Consider the following 23015-nt stretch of genomic DNA (forward strand, 5'->3'; position numbering starts at 1 on the left):
CAACACAGGAAAGACTTCTAAGCTTTCAACTTTTTTCTGTGTCTCAGGCCATGGGTGTGGCACTTTTCAGAGGGAAAGAAGCACTGCACTCCGGTTCCCTTGCACTGGTCTGGGGCACTGCACCATCATCCCTGGCCTGGCATTAGAGTCAGGACGGCGGGACTACCTTTCCCCAAGGGACACATTTCTTCCACTTGATCAACCAATTCTTCCTCTGTGGTTAAACTTAAGTTTTGAAGAGTAGTTTTCATCACCCTTTTTCTTCTTCCTGCGAGTAGGAAAAAGACAAAATGTACAAGAAGGCCTGCTAGGGCGTTTCAGAGATTTCCTGATACAGTCTGGTTTCGCCTTTTGTGAGTTCTGTGGTCTTACTGGTAAAGCTCCCCGGGTACTCACTTGGCTAGACAATCTGCGGTGGGCCCCAGTTCCCCTCTCCCTCTCCTTTTGGCCTCAAAGCCAGGCACAGAGCAGCCTTGTTACCGTCTCTTCTCGGCACACAGCACCCACCACCTCATCTCTTAAAGGCTCTGCTCCTTCTCAGCAAGTTAAGCCATCATTACATTCCAGGAGCTTTATTCCACCAACTCTTGATCAAAAATACTAAAAAACATTCTTTATTATTCCTGTTCAGTGAATTGTCTGAGACTTTAAACAACTTTTGATTTCTGGGAAATTAAAACTTACTCTCTTAATATCTCACATCTTCAGGGATCATAGTTTTCTTAAAAAAATACTGATTTTGCTAACTTAAAACAAGATATAATTTAGGTTATATGATCCCTTCAAATAAAAGCTCCTGTGTTTAACTGACTAGTAGTTTAAGCACAAACTACTATGCTGAGCTGATTGAGGTTTATGTGAACTTGAAATGATACCACTAAGCTCTCAGCTGCATGAACGACATCACAGGGAGAGGACAGCAAGACGCCGCCCTTGCTCCTGGACTGCTGAGAGCTCAGACACATACACATTTTATGGCAAGTAATCTGAAACTCTTCTTAAAATGATTAACTGTTATTCTATCCAAGAAGAAAACAAATACAGCAGATCTATCTAATTAGTTAAGACACCAGATACTCTCCATACAGTTTCAATGTCTAGTAACAAACCTCTTAACTTTAAAATTCTGTTCCACGACTTCTAAGTACTCTTAACACAGTTTAAAAGGTTGATATCCACTTTAAACTACACATAGAAGTGGCAGAGCACACAATCACCAAGCACACGTGCACACGCACTGAAGGTTCTCCAGTCTGGGAGGACAACGGGCGGTCTCAAAATATAGATGCACACACACACTTTCAAACATAGACTTCTATATGACGTGAAAGAAATATGATCAAACAACTAGATACTCTCTCTCTAGAAGTTGACAGAAATCTGTGTTTTTCATGTCAAAACATGACTGACTTTAGTGAGCCCAAGGGACAAGTTATCTTTTTATCTTACCAAAAACTAAGTGTGTAAAGTATGACAATCAGAAATTAAAACAAAACAAACAAGCATTTTAGAATAGTTTTTTTGGTACCTTCAAATTCTGACAAAACACAGCACAAAGAAAGTCAAATATGTCACTTTTGCTCACTGTTATCAGGGTTTTCCCTTAAAAAACAATTTCCATTTTTTTGGGTCCATACTCAATAAATAATAGAACTAAGCTCTTATTTCTTCATATCTGAGCTAACAGACCTAGAGTATTCCCTTAAAAAAGAAATAATTCTATCAAAAATAGGAAATGTTACAATAATTCAATGAAGTAACAAATCTATAATTGATACCACTTCTGGTGACCTTCCTTAAGTTTACACTTCATTGTTTCCCTTGATGAGTGTGTCTCAATAGACTTTTTTTGGTTGCTGTTAACAACACCCCATCCATCCCATATTCCCACATAGACTTTATATTAAACTCAAGAAAATACCCTAAAATGTTGTGTGCAATGCCAGACTAAAAATATAAAATAATTGCTGCTGATAAAAATGACCTTCCTTTTATTCTCCACTTGTTACAAGTGCATTTTAAAATTCATTATTTAAATGAAATTTTTAAAATAATGACTTTCAAAAAATATATTTCAAGTCTCAAAGTTTCTTTGAAAGAATGTAAAACATTTCATTTGAAAAGAATAGTTTCAGCAGACATAAGCAAGATCCCTATGCAGTTCTACATCCGTCATCAAAACCATCATGTCTTAGTAATTTTAAAGGGGAGTTCAAAAGGTAGATTTTTTTATGCATTGTGCAATACAGTACCTTCACACATAAAAATAATTTACACTAAAAAACTCAAGCCCCAAAAATCTGTTTATCAAAATAACAAGAATGCGCAATGAAAAAATAGCAAAAGCCATTATAAAAAATAGTAAATTCCTATTTCAATTCCTGTGTTCACAGATTAAAAATGTTTATCAGCGGACTCTATCACACATATTGTAGCATACTTTAAGCTATGATACAGAAAGATAATGTGGGATATTTGAAATTCAAACCGCACTTACCAAAACAGTTTTAACCTGAGTCTTTGACATCTTCAGAAACATCCTTGACAACATGTGATAAAAGTACAGTTATCACTTAGTAGGATAATTCAAGGTTAGTTTTCTTTGATTTGCTCTGAATAGTGCTTCTTAAATATTTGTGCAGACTTATAAATATTTTTTACCTTTTTGGGGTCTCTGAACACAAAGGAGTTTATGAATTAAAAATCTATCATTTTTTTCTGGCTACACAAGCATATGATGTCTTTCTTGTTCAAAATGCCTTAGATTTAATCTTATTTTCCTATTTTGAGTTATTTTAGAATAAACGCAAGAGATCAAAAGGTTATCATAGATACTCAAATATCCCCATGAAATATATCACACCCACTGAGGAATTTAATACAAGTTCACCGAAGAATATCAAATTAATCATTTCCTCCTATAAATATTTTTTTTATTTTGTGTTTAGAAGTTGCAGTTTTAAAGTACTATTAACAGAAAATACATAACAAAAGCTTCCTAACAAGTGAAAAAAATAATTATAAATGCTGGAAAAATTGGCCTCATTAACATATTTACAGACTTTTATTTAATACATACTCCATTGGAAATTAATTACATGACATTTATACAAGCATTAACATTTCCAGATCACTGAGTAGTGAGCACTTCCGTTCTTCACTGCCTACAGCCCCGGAAGCGGGTCAGTCGGAGATGCTGCCGACACGCCGCTCGGCGCCTTCCCCCGAAGACGATTCTGCTGAGCGCGGGTCCTTACGCTGCTGCTTCTCTCTGCTCTGATCCTCCTGCAGCTTTAGAATTATGTTTCTGATTTCTTCTCTTTTTGTTCTCATTCTTGAGGGAGGAAACCAGTTTGCCAAATTCATAGGTAGTTCAAAATTGAGAATTGGATTCTGCAGAGAAAAACATCAAATGCAGATTAGAAAATTACAGTAAGTTTCAATCATAAAAGCATTCCAGAGTTAAAAGTGAAAAATCAAAACCTGATTTAGTATTTTACTCATTGTCTATCACAAGCCAGGGCATCGCGCTGGACACGGGTGGTGTGAGGCAGTTTCTGCCTACGGACCTTACCACCTAGATCAGGGGTAAGTGGGCTACGGCGGACTGGTGCGCCAAGTGCGCCTACTACCTGCTTTGGTAAATAAAACCCTACTGGAACACAGCCACACCAACTCATTACGTGGCGTCTGTGGAGGCTTACGTGCCACAGTAGTGGAACTGAGGAGGACCAGAGACCATACGGCTGCCGAGTAAAATATTTACTACCTGGCCCTTTATAAAAAGATTTGTCCAAAAAAAAAAAAAAAAGTTTGCTGATCCCAGTCTAGATAAACAGGTAACGACTAAAACAATCTGATACTTTTTTCATGAGGGGAAGCATGGAGTCCTTCAAGAACACGTGTCTGGGGGCTTCACACAGTCCCTAGAAGAAGGCTGTTTGCACCAAGACCTGACCGAGTAGGAGGCAGCCAAACACGGGATGACAGGCGCAGCAGAGAAGGCGCTGCAGGCCAGGAAGTATGTCTCCAGGCCTGGGGGCAGGAGGGGCAGCACAGCGTGGGGCTGCGCGGCACGCGGGGGACAGAATGCAGAGCCGCGACGCTGGGCACAGGGCTGGAGCTGGATCGCATGGGCCACGCTCTGGAGTTCGGTCTTCCCCCAACAGCGGCACGATTTAAAGCGGAAGAGCAACATGACCAGGTCTGGGTTTGTGAAAACCGGAAGGCAGCAGGCGCAGCTGGACGCTGGGGGTGCTGCTTGGCGTTGGCAGTGGCGTACTGGGCCTAGACCGGGGCCACAGGGGTGGACATGGGAGACAGCGGACGGGGCTTGGTGGCACACGGGGTGTGGACGAAGAGGAGGACGGAGTCGCACAACCGTAAAGAGCGCCCAGGACAGGGATGCGTGGTGCTGCGCCTCCCAAGTCAGAGAGTGAAGAGGAGGGGGTGGCCAGTGGTGTCAGGAGGCCCTGGGGGCCACAGCCCAGTGTCAGTGTAAGGGCGGGAGAGAAGCCAGACTACAGAGATCTGAGGGGGAAGTGGGGTCTGTGGAAATGCACAGCGAATAGAAACACCTCCAGAAATAAACGTATCTGTGAAGGGGAAAAACGAGGGTGAAGGAGGCAGTCCAAATGAGGGGAGGGGTTTCTTAAAGTCAGAAGACCAGCGGACAGGGAGACCCGATCAGTGGTGAGGAGTGAGGTCAACAAGCCTTGGATCTGATGAAGCACAAACACAGTCTTTCTATGCCTTAAAAATTCTCTGTTTTGGGAGTTTTTGCTCCCTAGGATAATTTCTGAAATGGTAATTTCGAAACTCTTTAAAATACTTGCTTACGGTATTTTTTACACAAGCATCAAGTCAAATACACTACTTTGTTATTTATTATATCCGATCCAACACACTGAAACCCACCTCAAAAAAGCTCTCCACGTACTGCAGGACGTACACGCCGCAGTCGCTGAAGTTGTCTTGCTGGGGGACCTTCGGGTTCGAGCCTTTCATGGCATCTTTGGAAAAGCTTCTTTTGCTTCCTTTTTTAACTTCCCACTCCACCTCTAAATACCTGTAAGAATGCATGTTAGTAAGAACACATGTACATAAAAACGGACCGAGCCTCTCATTCCCAGCAGACATGAAGTATGGGGTATGGTTTTGAACTTACTCTCTTAGAATTTTTACAACATTTGACCGAGAAGGGCCTCTGAGTGAGTCCATCAGTAGAATACAAGGTCTGCAGGGTACAAATGTCCAAATATTAGTGCTTCATAGTGTTAAAAGGCATAAAAAGATGTACATTAACAAAAAATTTAAAGCCTTCAAAATTCCCTTTGTATGCCTCAGTGAAACTCAGGGGAAAGAGTATATAAACCTCACAGACACCCCCCACCAATACTTAAAAATCTAAGGTTATGTTAAACACTAAATTATAAAATATTAATTTACATTTTACTAAAGTTCTACAGTTGGTTCCTAAAAACACTTAAAAATTTAGGAGAAAGTCAAAACAATTATGAAAATTTGAACATCGCCATATTCCAAATCACCAAAAGTGGGACCATGGAGAAGTAAAAGAAAAATAACCCTAGTTTTAACTAAAACCCATTACAGGTAACAAAACAGGTAACCATAACATAAACAAGTTAGGTTAGAATACAGTGTATTTTGCAAGACTACTTTAGAAAACTCAATATAAATAATATTCAACCTTCAAAATTTTGTTGTAAACCCATGTAAGTGAGGAAATCTAATACAGTGCAAAGGGTCTTGGAATGTTTAAAGATCTAGTTTCTTTCTGCCTACAATTTTATACAATTTAGAGATCTCTTAACTGATTTCCTTTATAAATGAAATTTGCTTCTCAAAAGCTGTTAATGGAATTTCACCCAACATTTTCTACCAAAAAAGTTCAAAGAGATGAAGTCTAGAATAGGTAACACTTCATCATGTAAGAAGTTTGGAGATCCTGGAAAGGTGTCAGAACATGTAATTCTGAGAACCAAGAAAACAGACCCCCTCATTGGGGGTTCCCACCTCATCATGCCCTGTCAGGGCTGCCTCGGGTCACTTCCCAGCCCCACGCAGGAGCTGCGGACCCAGTACAAGCTCTGATTCCCTTGTTATGGATTGGAAGGCAAATGATAACTCTTTGTCCTTTTCTGCTCCAAATCACCATATATCCAAAAGGAAGTGGTTCTCTATGGAGATGTGTGCACACATGCACATACATGGACCAAAATGACTGTCTGATCTCCCCAGTCTGATCCCTGGACAGCGGGCATGACTCAATTTTCCTTATCGACCCTGACTTTTGCTTAAGTACTTGTTTGAATAAACACTGTTCCAATTATGCATTATCCTGTGAGAGTACATAAATAAAAATTATCACATAGTTTGCAAGATATACAGTTAATGCTTACTGTTTACAGATAGTAGGCTTTAAATGCCACTGTCCTATTTCTGAATTGCAGTTGTCGTCAGCAAGGAATCCATCATCGCTGCTGTCATCCTATGAAGAGTCTACTGTCAGTGCTGAAAACAGTGTGAACGACTGACAACCTCACAGAGCAGCACTACCGAGGTGGTCAGACATTAGAAAACGTGGTATGTCACTTGATTCCTATTATCTATGCCACACACTGACATTTTAATGAAAAGAAACTGCTGGTAAGAAGTATACGAAAAATTGGTACATCTATTTACTCAACCTCAAATAAACTTTTAAATACTGAATATACTGTCACTGATTCTTCTACAGTCAAATATTACTGCTCTTTTAGGTATTTTTATAGAAATACAGTTTACTGCCTAAGATAGCTGCTTCATAATAGGACATGAATGACTTACAGTTATTACTCTTTTATGTAAATAATTTTTTCAAATAAAATATTTAAAGGGATTTTGGAAAGTTTTCCTTGACAAAACCATATATCCACTTCACTTGAGAGACGACAGGTTAATGATACTGCGTCTTATCTACTATCCTGAATGTAAAACAAAGGGTTTTTTTAATTCCCTGAGAAAGCCTTGGCAACCTTAGAAATGAAATAATCCATAGTAGAAATAACGATAATTAAGGCTAATAATACTACACATTGTTAGATGAGCTGGTCCACACAACTGCTCTGATCAAGGACAGGCAAGTAAGTGCTCATTGAAGACCTTGACCACAATCTGTGTATTGCGTCTGTGCGTGTTGGGAAAAAAACTCTCTTATTTCATAGCTCCTGCCATGATACATGTACCTTAAACTGGGCAAAAGAGAAAGAACCACTGGAAAAGTGAAAAATATATATAGTTTTGCTCAGTCATGCACCACATAATAAAAAATTTAAACATCTGCCTCTTGAAGGTTAAGTGAGACCAAAGTATGGCCCATAAATGCTTTAAAGGAGCTGAGAAAGGGGTGCTGGGGGTGGTGGCTATGCTGGGGCAGGATGATTAGTTCTATATTAAAATTTTCCGAGGTAATATCAGTTTAGCCCACAGTGGCCCAAACCAAACTAGACACCCCAAAACAACACTAACGCATTCATCCTGGCAACTTCTGAGTTGAAAACTGAATTTGTACTTTGAGATGAGAACCGTATCTAGAAGGCATGAGCTACTGGTTGAAAGGAATCACCTATAGGACTCACAAGAAAAACTCTTCATTAGATAAACTATCAGATCTTTTTGCCAAGCATTACATTTTACCTGGTTATCTTGATCCTCTGAGAAGTCGATGAGCTCATCTTCAAGCATTTTACTGCCTTCGGCTGACTCGTCACTATAATTCAGTCTAATTTTGCTCAAGCCATCTGCATCAGTAAGAAACATGCCATTCAGGAAAGGACATGCATATCCCTTACAGCATGTGGTGTGAAAATTAGTGCTAGCAGTCAAGTACCTAGTCATTATGGATACAAAATCTGTCTTAGCATGCAATATCACAAATATAAGCTACTTTTAATAAAACCTGGATGACAATGTCAATTATGGAGCTGTTTCTACTACTGAGACTCTAAAATTCATTATGATTTAAAAACTGGTACCAATTGTTTTAGTGGCTATAGATATTTTTGTATAAGGTATGCCAGATCTTTAACTAATAATAAAAGCTACAGTAGTCTGAAAACAACCTCAATGTCCAATAGCAGGAATAGTTAGCAAACTGTAGAATATAAAATGGAAATAGTGTACATTTCAAAAATCAAAATTGGAAAATATGGAAAACTATACAATACAGGGTAAAAAAAGTAAACATGATTACAATTAAGCAAAATAGGCTTGCTTTTGGACAAATAATAAAAAGAAGCTAATCACACAAAATGTTTCCAAAAAACGTAAGACTTACATGAAAATAATGAAACCCGAATCAGGGACTTCAATTCCAAACATACTGTTTACTATAGATCATACCACTTCCAAGTTTTAAAAAGCACAACTTTAAGGTATTTTAGGCAGGATGAAATTAAGTTTGGTATATAAGTTATTAAAAGGGAATAAAGAACATTAATATAAGATGGGATGGGAAGACAGCAAAATAAAATGTGCTCCTGAAAGTGTACATATATACAACTAAATGCTGTGATCAGCAACATACCACATAAAATAATCAATAAAATACTATGGCAAATCCTCTTGTTATGCACAGAATAGCCTTTTCAATTTATCTTTTCCAAAAAGCTGTATTTTTATGTTTGCTTGATGCTAAAATACGTAGATTTGAATAAATTTGTCCAAATCCTCGGGCAACTCAGAAAGAGTCAATTACAAACAAGTTTTTCTAGCGGCAAATTGTTCCTATCTATAGAAACTTTGTCATGTAAATATGAACCTTATACATATTAATGTATGTGCATTCCAAAAAAGGGAGAAAAATAATTTAAAGGGTGTAGTCAATTCCTTCAATTATTTCTTTAGTTCAATAAAGGAATGTCCTGGTGTAAACTGAGAAGGGATCAGTCCCAGTTCCTGAGAGCCTCTACTAAAGTGAGATCATGTGGAGATGCTGAGTGGGGTTTAGAGTTTACACACACACACAGTTTTCGTGTACCACAGCAAAGTGGCTCTTTCTATGATGCCCAGCTGAGAAAACAGCAAGTGAAAGTAGTGATACCACACATTAGTATTTTCCTACCGATGACCTTAAAAACCGAATCCCTGGGATATAAGTCCATCTATTGACAACAGCATGTTATTTGACATGAGTAGTCAGCACTGTGAGTTATGTGTTCAATGGTTAAAATAAATCCTGTCAACTCTACACCCACACCAAACAAATAATTATTGAGTTATGAATCGTAATCAAAACTCTTACATGCTCTTCTGATCCTGATTGTTAGTGTCATCACCTTGCACAGGACAGCCTGCTCACCCGAGGCAGTAACAACACCTCGGGAAGCACTCTGACTGAGCGCGCGTTTAGGTGAGTGACCCCCTGGAAATCTGAGGACAGCCTGGGACCTCATTCCTGAGAAATGTGCAGGCCTACTCTGAGCACTGCCTGTCCATCTGTGGGACACTGTCATTACTGGGTTAAGACAAGCATTAAAAATAATAGAAAATATCAGTGTATCACACACAATAAAGATAAATTAATTTCCTTTAAGGAGATATCGTTGATATGGTTACACACACACTGAAAACAAAAACAAAACTATGTTTTTAAAAGAACCATCTGTTTTATGTGGTTTACCTTTTTATACCACATAAAACAGACGGTTCTTTCCTTTGGTCTCCACTAGGATCTGTGAGGGTATCTACTCAAATCTAACTGGCTACTCATTGACTAGAACATTACCTTGCAGAGGAGGGCCACTAGGAGTCCCTGGGGTTTGGATATATGAAGCCTTAGGCTTTGTCCCACTGCTTTAAGTCATGCACTTCAATCAGAATTCACATTAAAGTGTATGAGATTACTGATCAAAGGAGAACTTTAAAAAATAGTTCTATGGAGATACAATTCACATACTATACAATTCACCCATTTAAAGTGTACAATTCAGTGGTTTTTGGTATATATGCACATATGTGCAACTATCTTCAAGATGTTTTAAACCTTAAAAGCAAGCCCTGTGCCCTCCAGCCATCACTCCCTTCTCCCCACATTTCTGTCCCCGCCCCCCCATGCCAGCCCTAAATAGCCACTAATGTACTCTATAGATTTTCCTGTCTAGGAAATTTCAGACAAAGGGAATCATATAATATGTGGTTTTGGGGATACCTTCCACCTAGTATACTGCTTTTGAGATCCATCCACCTTGTAGCACATGTCAGTCCTCTGTCTCTTTTCACTGCCTAATAACATCCCATGGGGTGGATATACATTTGATTATCCATTTGACATTTGATGGATATTTGGGTTGTTTCTATCTTTCGGCTATTACGAATAAAACTATGAACATTCATGTATATGTTCTTGTATGAACATATGTTTTTATTTCTCCTAGGTGTACATCTAAAAACAGTTTCTAGGTCACATGCTGACTCTGTGTTCACCTTCTGAGGAGCTGTCAAACTGCCCTCCACAGCGGCTGCACCATTTTGCGTTCCCACTAATAATATACAGGGGCTCCGATTTCTCCACATCCTCACCAATACTGACCAGGTTAGTGCCTGACTTAGTGGTTCCAGCCACGCTACTACAGGATTGAGAAGAATCTCGCTGTGGTTCTGTTTACACTTCCCTCATGACTAGTAATGTCCAGCATCTTCTCATACACTACCTGGCAGGGCTGTTTCAAAGGGAATGAGAAAACGGTGCACACCGCCTTGCAGGCTGAGTCCTCAGAATGCCCAAAGTAGTAATTAATCCCTACTGTGACTGTTTACTGCCTCTTTTAACTTCTTTCTACTCAAGTACTAAAATACTAAAACTGAGAAAGAATTGCTACTTTGCCTATCTTCATTTCATATCCCGTTTGAAGAAACAGACTGGAAAAGAAAGTGAGCTGGAAAAGAGGAAGTATTTCTCTGCTTGTTTTTTGATGCACTTTTTTGTACCATCTGCTAAATCTCCCCCTTCCAGCCTCTTACCATGTGCCTCCCCCAGAGGGGCAAAGATCAGCCCTCCAGGACTCATGGCAGCTTCTCAACAGCTTTCTGACTTACTGAGCTGGCAGAGGTACCAGGAGTGTGTTCAGCAATTACAAGTTTTGATAAAGGTTCTTTCTGAATTCCTGATTTTTCAAGCTTTATACTGATTTTGAACTCCAAAGAAAATGTATTGGACTTATTCACTTTTTAATAAGTTTATAAGGCACATATTATAGCATGTTATGGGTGTTACAAGACCATTTTACTTCGGGTTGGAGAGATAACTTTACAATTGATTAGATATGAAATTTAAGTATTTGAAGAGAAACCTGAGATATCTGTAACTAGTGCTGGAAATGTTGAACTCATTCAAAGAAAAAAAGCAGTATATTAGAACTCAAGGTGAATAAAAAAGCAGAGGTTGGACCAGTATCCTTCTTTACACTAAAAAAATCCCAAGGAAGAGGGCAGAATAAGAAACTAACATTTAATTTGAATGTCAACAACTATTTTGGAAGAGAAACTTTAATTTCTGCTTATTGCCACTTGATCTCAATTTGCCCATCTGTAAATTGAGAAGACTGAACTAATTTGCCTTACTTATCTAAGACTATCCAACTACTATTTATAATTTCCTGTGAAATAAAAAATAGATTCAAGTTCTTATAAATGGGAAATGTAGACCTTGTGGTACAATTTTAGAACTGTGCTCTGGAGGAGGAGAGGGAGGAGATGGACTGTAAGAAGGCACAAGGGGATTTCTGGAGTGATGGGAAGTTCTAAATCTTGATCGTTGTAGTAATTACATGCCTGTATACATTTATCAAAGCTCACTGAGCTATACTTATAAAATGAGTGAATGTTACTATAAGTAAATTATACCTCAATCAATCTGACTTAAAAAAAAACTGCACCCTGAGAGCCAGGAAGGACGTGACGGGGTGCCAGCCTCCCCTTCCATGCTGGTAAGGCGATGGATGTCACCCAAAAATGAAACATCAGAATCAAGGAGCAGCAATATGTCACTTAGAAATGTGGACGGAAATACCCAGGAATCCAGTTGAAAGAGTTTGCTTCAGGGGAGAGGTGGAGAAGCTTTTAGAGCTTTTTAAGGCTTTGGATGTATTTGACTCTGTAATCTATGTACCTATATGTAACTATGATTTTTAAATCTTTAAGTTATTTTTTTACAGTAGCATTTGTTCACACCTATTGGGCTGTCTTGAGATTTTTAATTGTGGTAAAATACACATTAAAATTTATCTTCTTAAACATTAAAAAAAAAACTGCACCCTGAAATCTTAATCCTGTTTATAAAAATATCCAACTTATTTGGAATTCCTTGATTTTTTTCAAAGCATTAGAAACATACCTGTATGGTGCATAGAACTTAAATATTCATTCTGTAGACCATTCTCACTTTTACTCCTATCAACAACTTTCTGGCATGCAGATTCTTCTTTATTCGATTCTTCATTTTCACTTGCAGTATGATTTATCTTTTTCAGACTACATTTCACACTGCACATGTTTCTCCGATAAGGAGGGTCACTTTCTTCCTGTTCAGCACTTGAATCAATTACAGCTACGCAATGCTTTCTGTTTAGCATCTTCTTAATTACAGGCTTGACAGAAGAGTTTTGTGAACAACTGTCCGTTTCACTGGCTGAAGGAGAAGAAATACAACTATCCTCTACAGTTGGACATTTTGGCATGACTGTATTTTCATGGTAATGAGGATTAGGTTCATACTTTGGTTTTTCCAAACCAGGGAAACATATAACAGCCAAAAACCAGTGTGCACTGTAAAAAACAAATGAAACTACTGAATACATTATTAGAAAAGTTTATTCTATTTGGCAACAAATATCAATTGAAATGTTTTTTTTAAAACTTTTGTGAACAAATTAAAAATGCCCAATATTTTCAATTCTGAAATTAATCCATTAAAAAAACACTTTATATGGTCATTGATTTATTAACAGAATACAATGTCTACTCAAAAATAACATAATTTTTGTTAAGAATTATGTATCCTGCATCTACTTTTGGAAGTGATCCTTTAAACCTTTTCTTGCTTTCTGAGTGAAAAATTCACTATTTTTTCAGGCAACTTAACAACATGTAAATTATATCACTCTAATTCATCATTCCCATTTACCTTCCCTCTGGCTTATTCATGTCAAAGGACAGAAAATTAGCCTCAAGACTAAAATGTCTTCATTAGTCTAATTAGACTGTATAATAATAAACATTTTGTGAATCTATTGTATATAATATATAGTTTTCTAATCACATCTGTGTTTTTATTAATAAAGTATGAATTGCTTAATACTGAAGATATGAAATCCTTCCTTGTCCAAACAGTAGGCCATGGGCCATGAGTAAGACACTGCACCACTGAAGTCGGCTACTGCCCACTAACCCAGGAAGAACTGCGTAAGGGCTCACTACCTGCTCGGCACGGTGTTATGTGCTAGGACAGGTCGTCAGAGAACTTCCTAACTGAGCGTATTTGTCATATAGAAGGGTGTCCAGTAGATATTTGCTGATTGGAAAAACGAGTATGTTGACATGGATAAAAGTCATTCTGTGTTCTCATTTCTGCAAAACGCTACCTTCCCTGAGGTAATAATACTAAGACACAGCATTGTGTCTTCAGCAGACAGCCTACGCAGGAAGGTCCGAGGCTGGCTTCAGGGCTGGGAGGCCAGAGGGAGGAGGCCTCTCTCCCAAGGGGTCGGCGTGCGCGGGCTCAGGGGGGGCCGGGCAGTGGGCGGGGCAGCACCAGCTGCCTCCGCTCCTCATGGGAATACAAGGAGACGGAGCCACACCTCTGTTTCAGAATACTAAAATGTGGAAAAGCGTGTTTTAAAAATTGATTGAATGCAGTATAATACAGGGGCTTCGGACCTACAGCTGTGACCTAAGTCTAACATACTTAACATTTCCGAGTTATGACAGACAATACGGATAAGCCGTACATTTTCTGCTGCCACACCTAAAAACCAGGGAAACTCTACCTTCACCCAGCTGAGAGAAGAAAGCTGCATCAGAGCCACCGAGGCCAGTTCAGCCTCTGGGAGCCAGAGCTTATCTTTTATGAGTCCTTTAAACAGCAGCTACACTGACCTTAAATCAACAATGAGAGGAGAGGCTAAAACAGGTACTTTCACTTATCTTATGATGTGGATTAGATCTAAATGTTACATTTCTGCTCCTTGTCAATTACTGGGACAATTTTTTAACAATAGCTTATAATCTTTCAAGTTTAAAGAAGTTAATGCCACCAAGAAAATTGAAAATAAAATAGATGACTAGTATATGGCAGCCTAATATAATTATTAGTGTCTATAAATATTTATGGCTTTACCTCTTCAAAAAAAAAAGAGCCCTTATGCCTCATGCTGGAAGGTGACCCTTCTGTCTAGAAAGGGCACAGGTCTCCTCCTAGTCCTTCACAGGACAGTACACCTTTGTTCGCCACCTGTCACCAAGGTGAGAGAAGCAACATCGGCAGCTTCCATCTGTGTGAGATACAGCGACCAAATGGGGCGCACCTGGGCTGCCCTGAATCCTATTTCTATTGTGAATTTTCACAGTTCATTTCTGACAAATGCTATGTATATCCTCCCTCTCACCTAGCAAGCAGCTCACATGTTGCTTTGTATGACAGATTAGTGTCAAGAAACCTTATTCTAAGGAGCATGAAGAAATTAAAGGTTAGTTTTAAACTTTATTATGATACTATGTTTGACTTAAATATATAGCTTTGAAGAAATTGGGCTTTGTAGCCATAACCAAATGTTTTAACCTAGCTCACCTATCTTTGGTTGGGCTAATTAGCACAGATTTTATGATAAAAGCATGATTTTTAAATAAACAGACTTTGATTATACTACAGAACAAATTTGCTTTTGGTAGTAAGAATTAAAAAAGAGCACATTCAGAAGCAAGCCTGGCACGGCTAGGCTTATCAGAAATAAACAATCTTACAGAAACCAACCTCAGACAAGGTTACTCTGCACCCATGATAAAATGAGAAAAAGAAGGCCATTTTCCGATTCGTCTAAGCAGAGACAAACATAAGGTCACTGTGGAACCCCCAAAATACCAGCTATCTCCCTTTTTCGCTAAGTGAGTGAGTGCTGGCTCTTTACCCAAGTAGCCACCGCTTCCTTACACCTTCCCCCAAATCTTCAAACCAAAGCCCACAGTCTGCTGTACGTTTTTCAAACACACTTTCCTGAGGGGCTCCGCAGTTGCCCATGGTGTGTGTTCTCCCCTGAATAAGTAATAAACCAAAGTTATCTTTGGCTGGAGGGCATGAAACACAAAACCAAAATGAAATAGGACAACTCTCAACTCTAAATTAGATAATAATCCTATTCTACACATCATTGTGTCTCTAGTCACTGAGGGAGAATAACAAAATGTTTATCCCATTTACTTCTCAAATCTTTTCAAGAAATCAGCTTTCTGGTTTTCAACTTGAGCAAAGGACAGAAATCCTTTGGTTTCTTCTTTTTATTTAAGAGCCAAAATGTACTTTAAAGATTCAAACTCTGTGACCTAATCATCTTTTTGTATAGTCTCTATAGGTTCTTTGCCAGGTCACAGAAACACCATTTTTAAAAAGTGACATTATTCCACACTGAATGAATACAATGGATTAGAAAGATCTGGCCCAGTGTTGTAAAATTCAGTACTGTACATGAGTCACTGCAGAACTCCATTCATTTTCATAAATAAGCAGTACACATACAGAACTATACAAATTTCAGACATAGGTTTAAAGATGGATGAATTCTTCACCTCATACACACATTTTCTAAAAACTGCCATCACATTTAACATAAAGGAAATTATGACTCACGCTTCATTAATGGGTACAAAAATAAAATCCTTCTCAAATATATCTACATGCCGGGTCCACGTTTTAACTCTCCCATGTCGCTTTTGCTGGATTCTGCAAGACAAGAGAAAAACTATCAAGCCTCTGAGATGTGCTACTGCTTCGGTTTATATGCAGCAATTTGTAAATACGAAGATTAAGATGTTAACAGAGCAAACAGTTGCATAACATGATTTAACAAGTTGGGGGAAGGAAACAGAACATCTGAGATGGAGCTAGGAGGCGCGAAACTGCTCATGACCGAATCTGGAGGAGAGAGACTGAGTTCCTGCTCCTACTCACTCGGTGGCCCGGCGGAGCCGGCACTCGGCTGTACCACACAGTGCACAGCACCCCACCCCGCTGGGCGCACATCACACCGTGCCCTGGGATGACTGAGGGAGGAGCGCTGGAAAAGCAGGCGTAATTGCACATTACAGAGGAAGACCAACTAACCCGGAGAGGCACAATTAGCAATCTGTGAAATAGTAGAAAATATTACTTATATTACACAGAGCTGCCATCAGTTCAAGACATTTAACAGCACATAACAACAAAAGAATGTACCAACTCTGTGCCTTTGACCAATCACCATTGAGCATCAGAGCCAGACACAGTCACTGCACCGACAGGTCATCAACGAAGCAGCTCAGGCCTAACACACAGAGTATTTTTTCCTAACAGGTCTTATAAGAATTATCCCAGGACCTTATTAAAAGTACAAATTCACAGGTTCCACTCTTAGGTATTATAGATGGAATATCCAGGGGAAAACAGACTAACCTGTATTGAGTATCTAAGTAACTGTTTTTAAACTAACAGGCATATTTAGAAATATGATCTAGATATTAGATCTAAAACATTATGAATTCAAGGTATTCTTGAGGTTTTATAATAGTATGAATTATATTGATTTTGCTAATTGATTATAGAATTTAAAAACTGCCTAAATACAAACAATTTTACTAAGTTGAACTCGAGTGTCTTATTACATCTGTTGAATATTTTCAAAGAGATTGACTTACGACAGATTAGTTGTTTCATGAAGATTTCTCCTCTCTCTCTGATTAAGGCGTTTATAGAAAAAAGAACTGAATATATGTATTTGGTCAGCCTCTTCTTTCTTCAGTTTTTCAAGCACCAAGTATCTATTTTATAAAAAATAACTCTAAATATAATATATTTAATAGTTTATACTAAAAATAGTCAAAATGATCAAGTGTCTCTTATGCACATCAATTTATTCCTTACAACTGAAGTTATTAGCAAAGTTTACTTCATATTCTTGACAACGATAATTACCAGATTACTCTCAAGTAATGAAAAGTGGTATTTGAGAGTAAAACTATGATCTGAAAGAGCAAATCTTTTAAAACAAGGGTACATTCATCAAACACTCATAGCAACATTATAACAACCAAAAATGTAAATGACAGAAATGCTCATCAACTGATAGAAAAAACAAAATGTAATTTATCCAGAAAATGGAATATTATTCAGTAATCAAAAGAAATGAAATACTGATCATGCTATTACACAGAACCCTGAAAATATTATGCTAAGTGAAGGAAGCTCATCACAAAGGCCCATAAACTCTATGACTTTACACATAACATGAAATGTTCAGAATATGCAAATCCACAGAGACAGAGAGAGGAGAAGTAATTGTCTGAAGTTGGAGAGCTACAGCTAATGGATTCTGGGGTTCTACTGGGGGAGGAAAATGTTCTAATATTGACTGTGGTGATGGCGGTACAACTGTCTGAATATACTAAAACCCACTAAATTATAAACTTTACATAGGTGAATTGTATGGTATGTGCATTGCACCTCAAGCTGTTATCTTTATGTAATGTGTCGTTTTAAACAGTTAATAAATGTTGCATATTCTAGTTTTTACAAAAAGGAAGAAATAGAACCTGCACAGTGGTGAAGTTGTAACAATGACTCATGATAGGGACCTTGCATGAGTTCTAGTTTTCCCTTGCCTTAGTTGTTCCTCTATAGGTCTATATCAGAACAAACAGCACTGGTTCTTTACATCACAAAAGTAAATTATGATATAGTAAATTTGTCTATGTCCCAAACTCCCACAAAGGTGTTATGCAAATTCATGCTTATAACCGTATTTTTTATTAAAGTGAGGACAGTCTGAGAGCCTTGTGATATCTGCACAGAAACAGCAAATGTCCCAGAGAGCACATCTTTGAGATGTGTCACTTTTATCATACTTGTTAATTATAAAGCTCAAGTGCTGATGAAAAAGATGTAACTTGCAGACTTCTTGCTTTAAGACAACTCAGTGTGGCCCCACAAATGATATTATAAGGCAATGAATCAGCTCATGACAGTTTAACACAAACTGCTGATTTCTACAATAATATCTTCAAATCAGAGCATGTAGTGAACAGATCAGATTTGAATTTAGGGAGAACCATACCGTAATGGAATAACCATGCAGCTTTTACCAGCCCAAATTACAATGGCCCCTTTGTAAAACTAAGATAAATAAACAAAGTGCTAATTCAACTTAAAAAGTTATTTGTGATTTAGGAAAACCAACTTTCCACTTTCTACATAAACAAATCCACGACTGTTAAAGTAATTTGTTTTGTCTTTCTGATCTGATAAACATATATAAGCCTTTCTGTGACTATTTATAGGGGTTTAAATATATATAGTTCTGGATTTTTTACATATGTGTGTCAGAACTATTGATTTTAATTAGAATAGCCATAACTCTCAATTTAGAACTAAAGGGAAAATCCAAATTTATTACGAAAAACTTGTGGGAATTTCTCCCATTTATGAGCATTTTTTTCTTCCAGTGTATAAATCACTTAAATAATGATGTCATGGTAAAGCTGTTCATTTGCCATTTCATAAAAGTAGACAATCTAACAATCAAATCATGACTTCTTTAAATGTAGGATGAAAAGATGACTTTAAGGCTAATTTGCAACCATATGTAATTTAGAAAGTAATTTTTACTAAGATAATTTTCTTCTTTGCATTTTGTTCAACATTCTCCAGATGCAAAGCCCTTCTACTTCTTGCAATTTAGGCATTTATTTAAATGTCTGTTCATGACTTGTCAAAAAGGAGGAGCAGTTCTGGTAGCAGCCATCTTACTTATTTTAAAAGTGAAGTTTTAAAAAAAGTTTCCTCTTTTTAACTTCTAACAAATATAACAGATTTCTTTTTAAATGTCAGATTTTGTTAGGTTTTCTTTTTTATTTGGAATACTAATTTGCATCAGAAAGGCAAAACTTGAAGACAGTATAATTTTATTGAAAGAAATTTGTTTTAAAGTATAACTATAAAATGTCAAGAGGCCTCCTGAAAATATAAAGAATTTCAAGAGTATAAACAAATGACTATAAAATCTCTACTGCAAAAAAAAAGTAGATTATTTAAGTATGAAATAGAATAAACTAAAATGTAAACAAAATATAGGAGTTTAACCTGTTTTGTAGATTCAATTATGATTTTGAAAACAAAAAGAAATTTTTTAATGTAAAGACATTAAACAGATTCAAAATAAAGGGGTGAAGAAATATACATTGTGCAAACAAATCAAAAGAAAGTTAGAATAGCTACATTCATTTGAAAGTAGGCTTATGAACTAGGATATTGTCAAGGATAAAAAGAAATACTACATGATAAAAGGATCGACTGTAAGACACAAACATATATGTGCCTAACAACAGAGCTTAAGAATACATAAAGCAAAAACTGCTAAGATTTGAAAGGAGAAATAGATGAATCCACAATTATTGTTGGAAATCAATAACCTTCTCAAAAGCTGACAGAACAAGTAGGCAGAAAATCAGTGAGGACAAAGGGACCCAAACAGTACTATCAAAAAATCTGACCTAAATGATATTCACAGAGCAACACTTCATCCAACAAGTTTTGTTCAATACATTTGAACTTTTCAGTAGCTTGGCTTGTTAAGGTAGTATACATTAGAATTAAGAGAGAAGACCGTTTTTAAAAATTATGGGGAAAAAAAGCATTAACATAAAATTTCCAACTGGACCATTTTTAAGTGTAGTTCAATATTGTTAAATATATACAAGTTGTTGTGAAACAGATCTCCAGAATTTTATCTTGCAAAACTGGAACTTGGTTATTAAACTACAGTTTTCTTTTCTACTGTCCCTCAGCTACCAGGTAACCACTATTTATTTTCTTTTTCTATGAATTTGACTACTTGAGATACCTCATTAAGTGGAATCAGTATTTGTCTTTTTGTGACTTATTTCACTTTGCATCATGTCTTCCATATTAATCCATGTTATAGCCTGTGACAGGTTTCCTTCCTTTTAAGGTGAGTATATGCTGTATTTATATATATGCCACATTTTGCTTATTCACTCTTCCATCAGTAAACATTTGGGTTGTTTCCATCTTTTGACAAGTATGAACAGTGCTACTATGAATATGAGTGTGCAAATATCTCTGAGACTCTACTTTCAATTCTTTTGGATATATACTCAGAAGTGGGATTGCTGGATCATATGATAGTTCTAGTTTTAATATTTTGAAGACCCATTATACTGTTTTCCATAGACTCTAGACTATTTTACATTCCCACCAGCAGTGCACAAGGGTTTCATTTTGTCCACATTCTCACCAACACTAGCTTAGTTAGTTAGTTAGTTAGTTAGTTAGTTAGTTAATTAACATAGTAGTCATCCTAATGGGTATGTGGTGCTCACTGTGGTTTTGATTTGTATTTCTCTGATGACTTATAATGTCAAGGATCTTTTCATATGCTTGTTGGCCATTTGTATGAAGTAACATCTTTTGACTGAGCTATCAAGAACTGTTTGAACTTGTCCTTGAATGTGTCTCTTAGGTCTCAAAGTTATCTACATCTGCAAAGTTAGGCAATTAAAGTCTAGGACAGTTTTTCTTGCCAGCAAATCTTTGACACATTTTATAACATACTAAACTTATTCCATTACGATTAAATTTTGTAAAAGGAAAAGCAGTGCCTTTGAGAAGGGGGTAGGTAGAGTTACATAAATAAGAATATATTACCCCCTGATATTAAGTAGACCCTGTTGATGGTGGTGTTGAGTTCTTCTATATGCCCTTGATGATTCTGTCTAGTTATTCTATCAACTGTTCAGAGAGAGGCATTGAAGTCTCCAGATATACTATGGATTTTCCCATTTCTCCTTTTAGCTCTATCAGTTTTTGTTTCATATATTTTGCAGCTCTGTTGTATGGCACATATCAGTTTAGGATTGCTAAGTCTTCTTGATGGATTCACATCTTCATCATTGTATAATGTCCCTTTCTATCCCTGGTAATTGTCTGTTTTGATGTTTACTTTATCTGATATTAAAATAGTACCTACTGCTTTCTTTTAATATTTACATGGTATATCTTTTTCTACAGTTTTCCTTTCGACCTGCATATATCATATTTCAAATGAGTTTTCTGTAGACAGGATGTAGTGGGGTTATGATATTTAATCCTTTCGGCCAATCTCAGTCTTTTAATTGATATATTCAGTGCATTTAAATGGGATGTAGTTAGTGATACACATACTATTTTCTAGTTCACGTTCTCTTTCCTCTGTTCTCTCACTCTCTGTTGAGCTTATTCATTAAAGTTTTATTATAGTTTCAGTTCTTAAATTTCCTATTCTTTTGTCTTTATCTCCTTCTAATTTTCCACATTTCATACACGTTCATAATTTTTCATTAAAGATTTTTTATTTTTTTTATGATGAATATCTTACAACATTGTCAGGTAATTCTAACATCTGTCCCATCTCAGTGGAGACTGTCTATTGATTGTCTTTTATCATTCAGTTTGAGATCTCTCTGGTTCTTGGGTGAAACAAATAATTTTCAATTGAAATCAAGACATTTTGAATATTAGGAAACACTGGGATGTCACTTAATTCTTGTGTCCCAGTACGCCTCCCCTGGCACTGCACCCCAGCGGGGGCAGCGAGCACCACCTCAGTGCCGTCAGGCGGGAGGAGGGGAAGTTCAGTCCACCATTCCTATGAGAGGCGGAGAGGCTCCAGGCCACTGGCGGTGCGAGTGGGAGGTTCCCCGGTAGGCCTGATGGGGAGGGAGGGAGCTCTCAGGATCCCCTGGGGATCGGGCTGTAAGTCCAGCTCTACTCAACCCTAACGAGCTGAAGGTCACTGTGACCTCACAGCTCCCCTCTGCCCTCACCTGCCTGTGCCTCTGCCATGTTGATACCCCTGGACGTGCCCTCCTTTAACACCTCACCTGCCCTCAACCGCACGCCGTCACTCTCTGGCCTCTTCCTCTTGCCTCTCAAACACCTTCAGGATTCATTCATGGGAGCAGCTTTCCGCCCTGTCTCTCTCTTAAAATCTACTCTCTCGGTTCTGTCTTTACAGCTCTTTTTCTCATTCTGTATCTGTACCTAAGTAATTTCATCCATCCTCATAATTAAAGTACCACTTTGAAAGTAAAGACTCCCAGCTCTGTATGTCACCAGACCAGAACTCAAATGACCTCCAGAACCACAGAGTCAACTGCCCCTTTTGCAGAAGCACTGACATTTAAAGGGCAACTTGTCTCCCCCTCACCAAAAGCTGTTCTGCCTCTGCAGTAACTGCTTCACTAGAGGCAAAATCACTTTGCAGGTCTCACTCATCAGAAAAGCAGGAGTTATGTGGCAGCCATTTCCCTCCTTAATATCCATTCAATTAGCCCTAGAGTTTTGTTAAACAACTCTGTTAAAACACTTCATTATTTCCCCTTCACTCCAAGTAAAATGTCTTAGACTTCTTATATCACCTTAAATTTCCTTAAATCATATTTCATCTAGACATCCACAATGAACATGCTTGTCAAAATGATCTTGAGGAAACCCAATTATGATATCATTTCTCTGATCAAAACCTCTCGCTTCTTATAACGAGGTTTTCTTTTCCCAGACTATGGGTTGCAACCATTAGTAGGCTACACAATCGATCAAACAGCTTTTAATAACCACGTTTTTAAAAAGTACTTGTTTTATGAAATACATTTGAATAATCTAGAAAACCTGGAGAGACTAGACACCGACAGTTGTTTTGTTTCATGTACACACCCAT

General features: G+C 37.6%; 1 protein-coding gene across 6 annotated transcripts in view; it reads right to left on the minus strand.

Annotated features, from left to right (window-relative positions):
* Nucleotides 1–3045: 3045 nt before the first annotated feature.
* SENP6 (SUMO specific peptidase 6) overlaps nt 3046–23015 on the minus strand; it is a 115635-nt gene continuing 95665 nt past the window's right edge. For 5 of the 6 annotated variants that reach the window (XM_057494332.1, XM_057494333.1, XM_057494331.1 and 2 more), the window contains 8 exons: nt 16942–17064; nt 15899–15991; nt 12395–12825; nt 7699–7802; nt 6423–6511; nt 5168–5236; nt 4918–5068; nt 3046–3393 (listed from right to left, as the gene is read on the minus strand). In XM_057494332.1, coding sequence (XP_057350315.1) covers nt 3184–3393; nt 4918–5068; nt 5168–5236; nt 6423–6511; nt 7699–7802; nt 12395–12825; nt 15899–15991; nt 16942–17064 — 1270 coding nt within the window. In that variant the 3' untranslated portion in view covers nt 3046–3183. Of the gene's footprint in view, nt 3394–4917; nt 5069–5167; nt 5237–6422; nt 6512–7698; nt 7803–12394; nt 12826–15898; nt 15992–16941; nt 17065–23015 lie in introns of those variants that run through there. The other variant, XM_057494336.1, reaches the window with a different exon arrangement.

This window comes from Manis pentadactyla, chromosome 16, assembly GCF_030020395.1.
Source record: "Manis pentadactyla isolate mManPen7 chromosome 16, mManPen7.hap1, whole genome shotgun sequence".
Lineage (NCBI taxonomy): Eukaryota > Metazoa > Chordata > Mammalia > Pholidota > Manidae > Manis > Manis pentadactyla.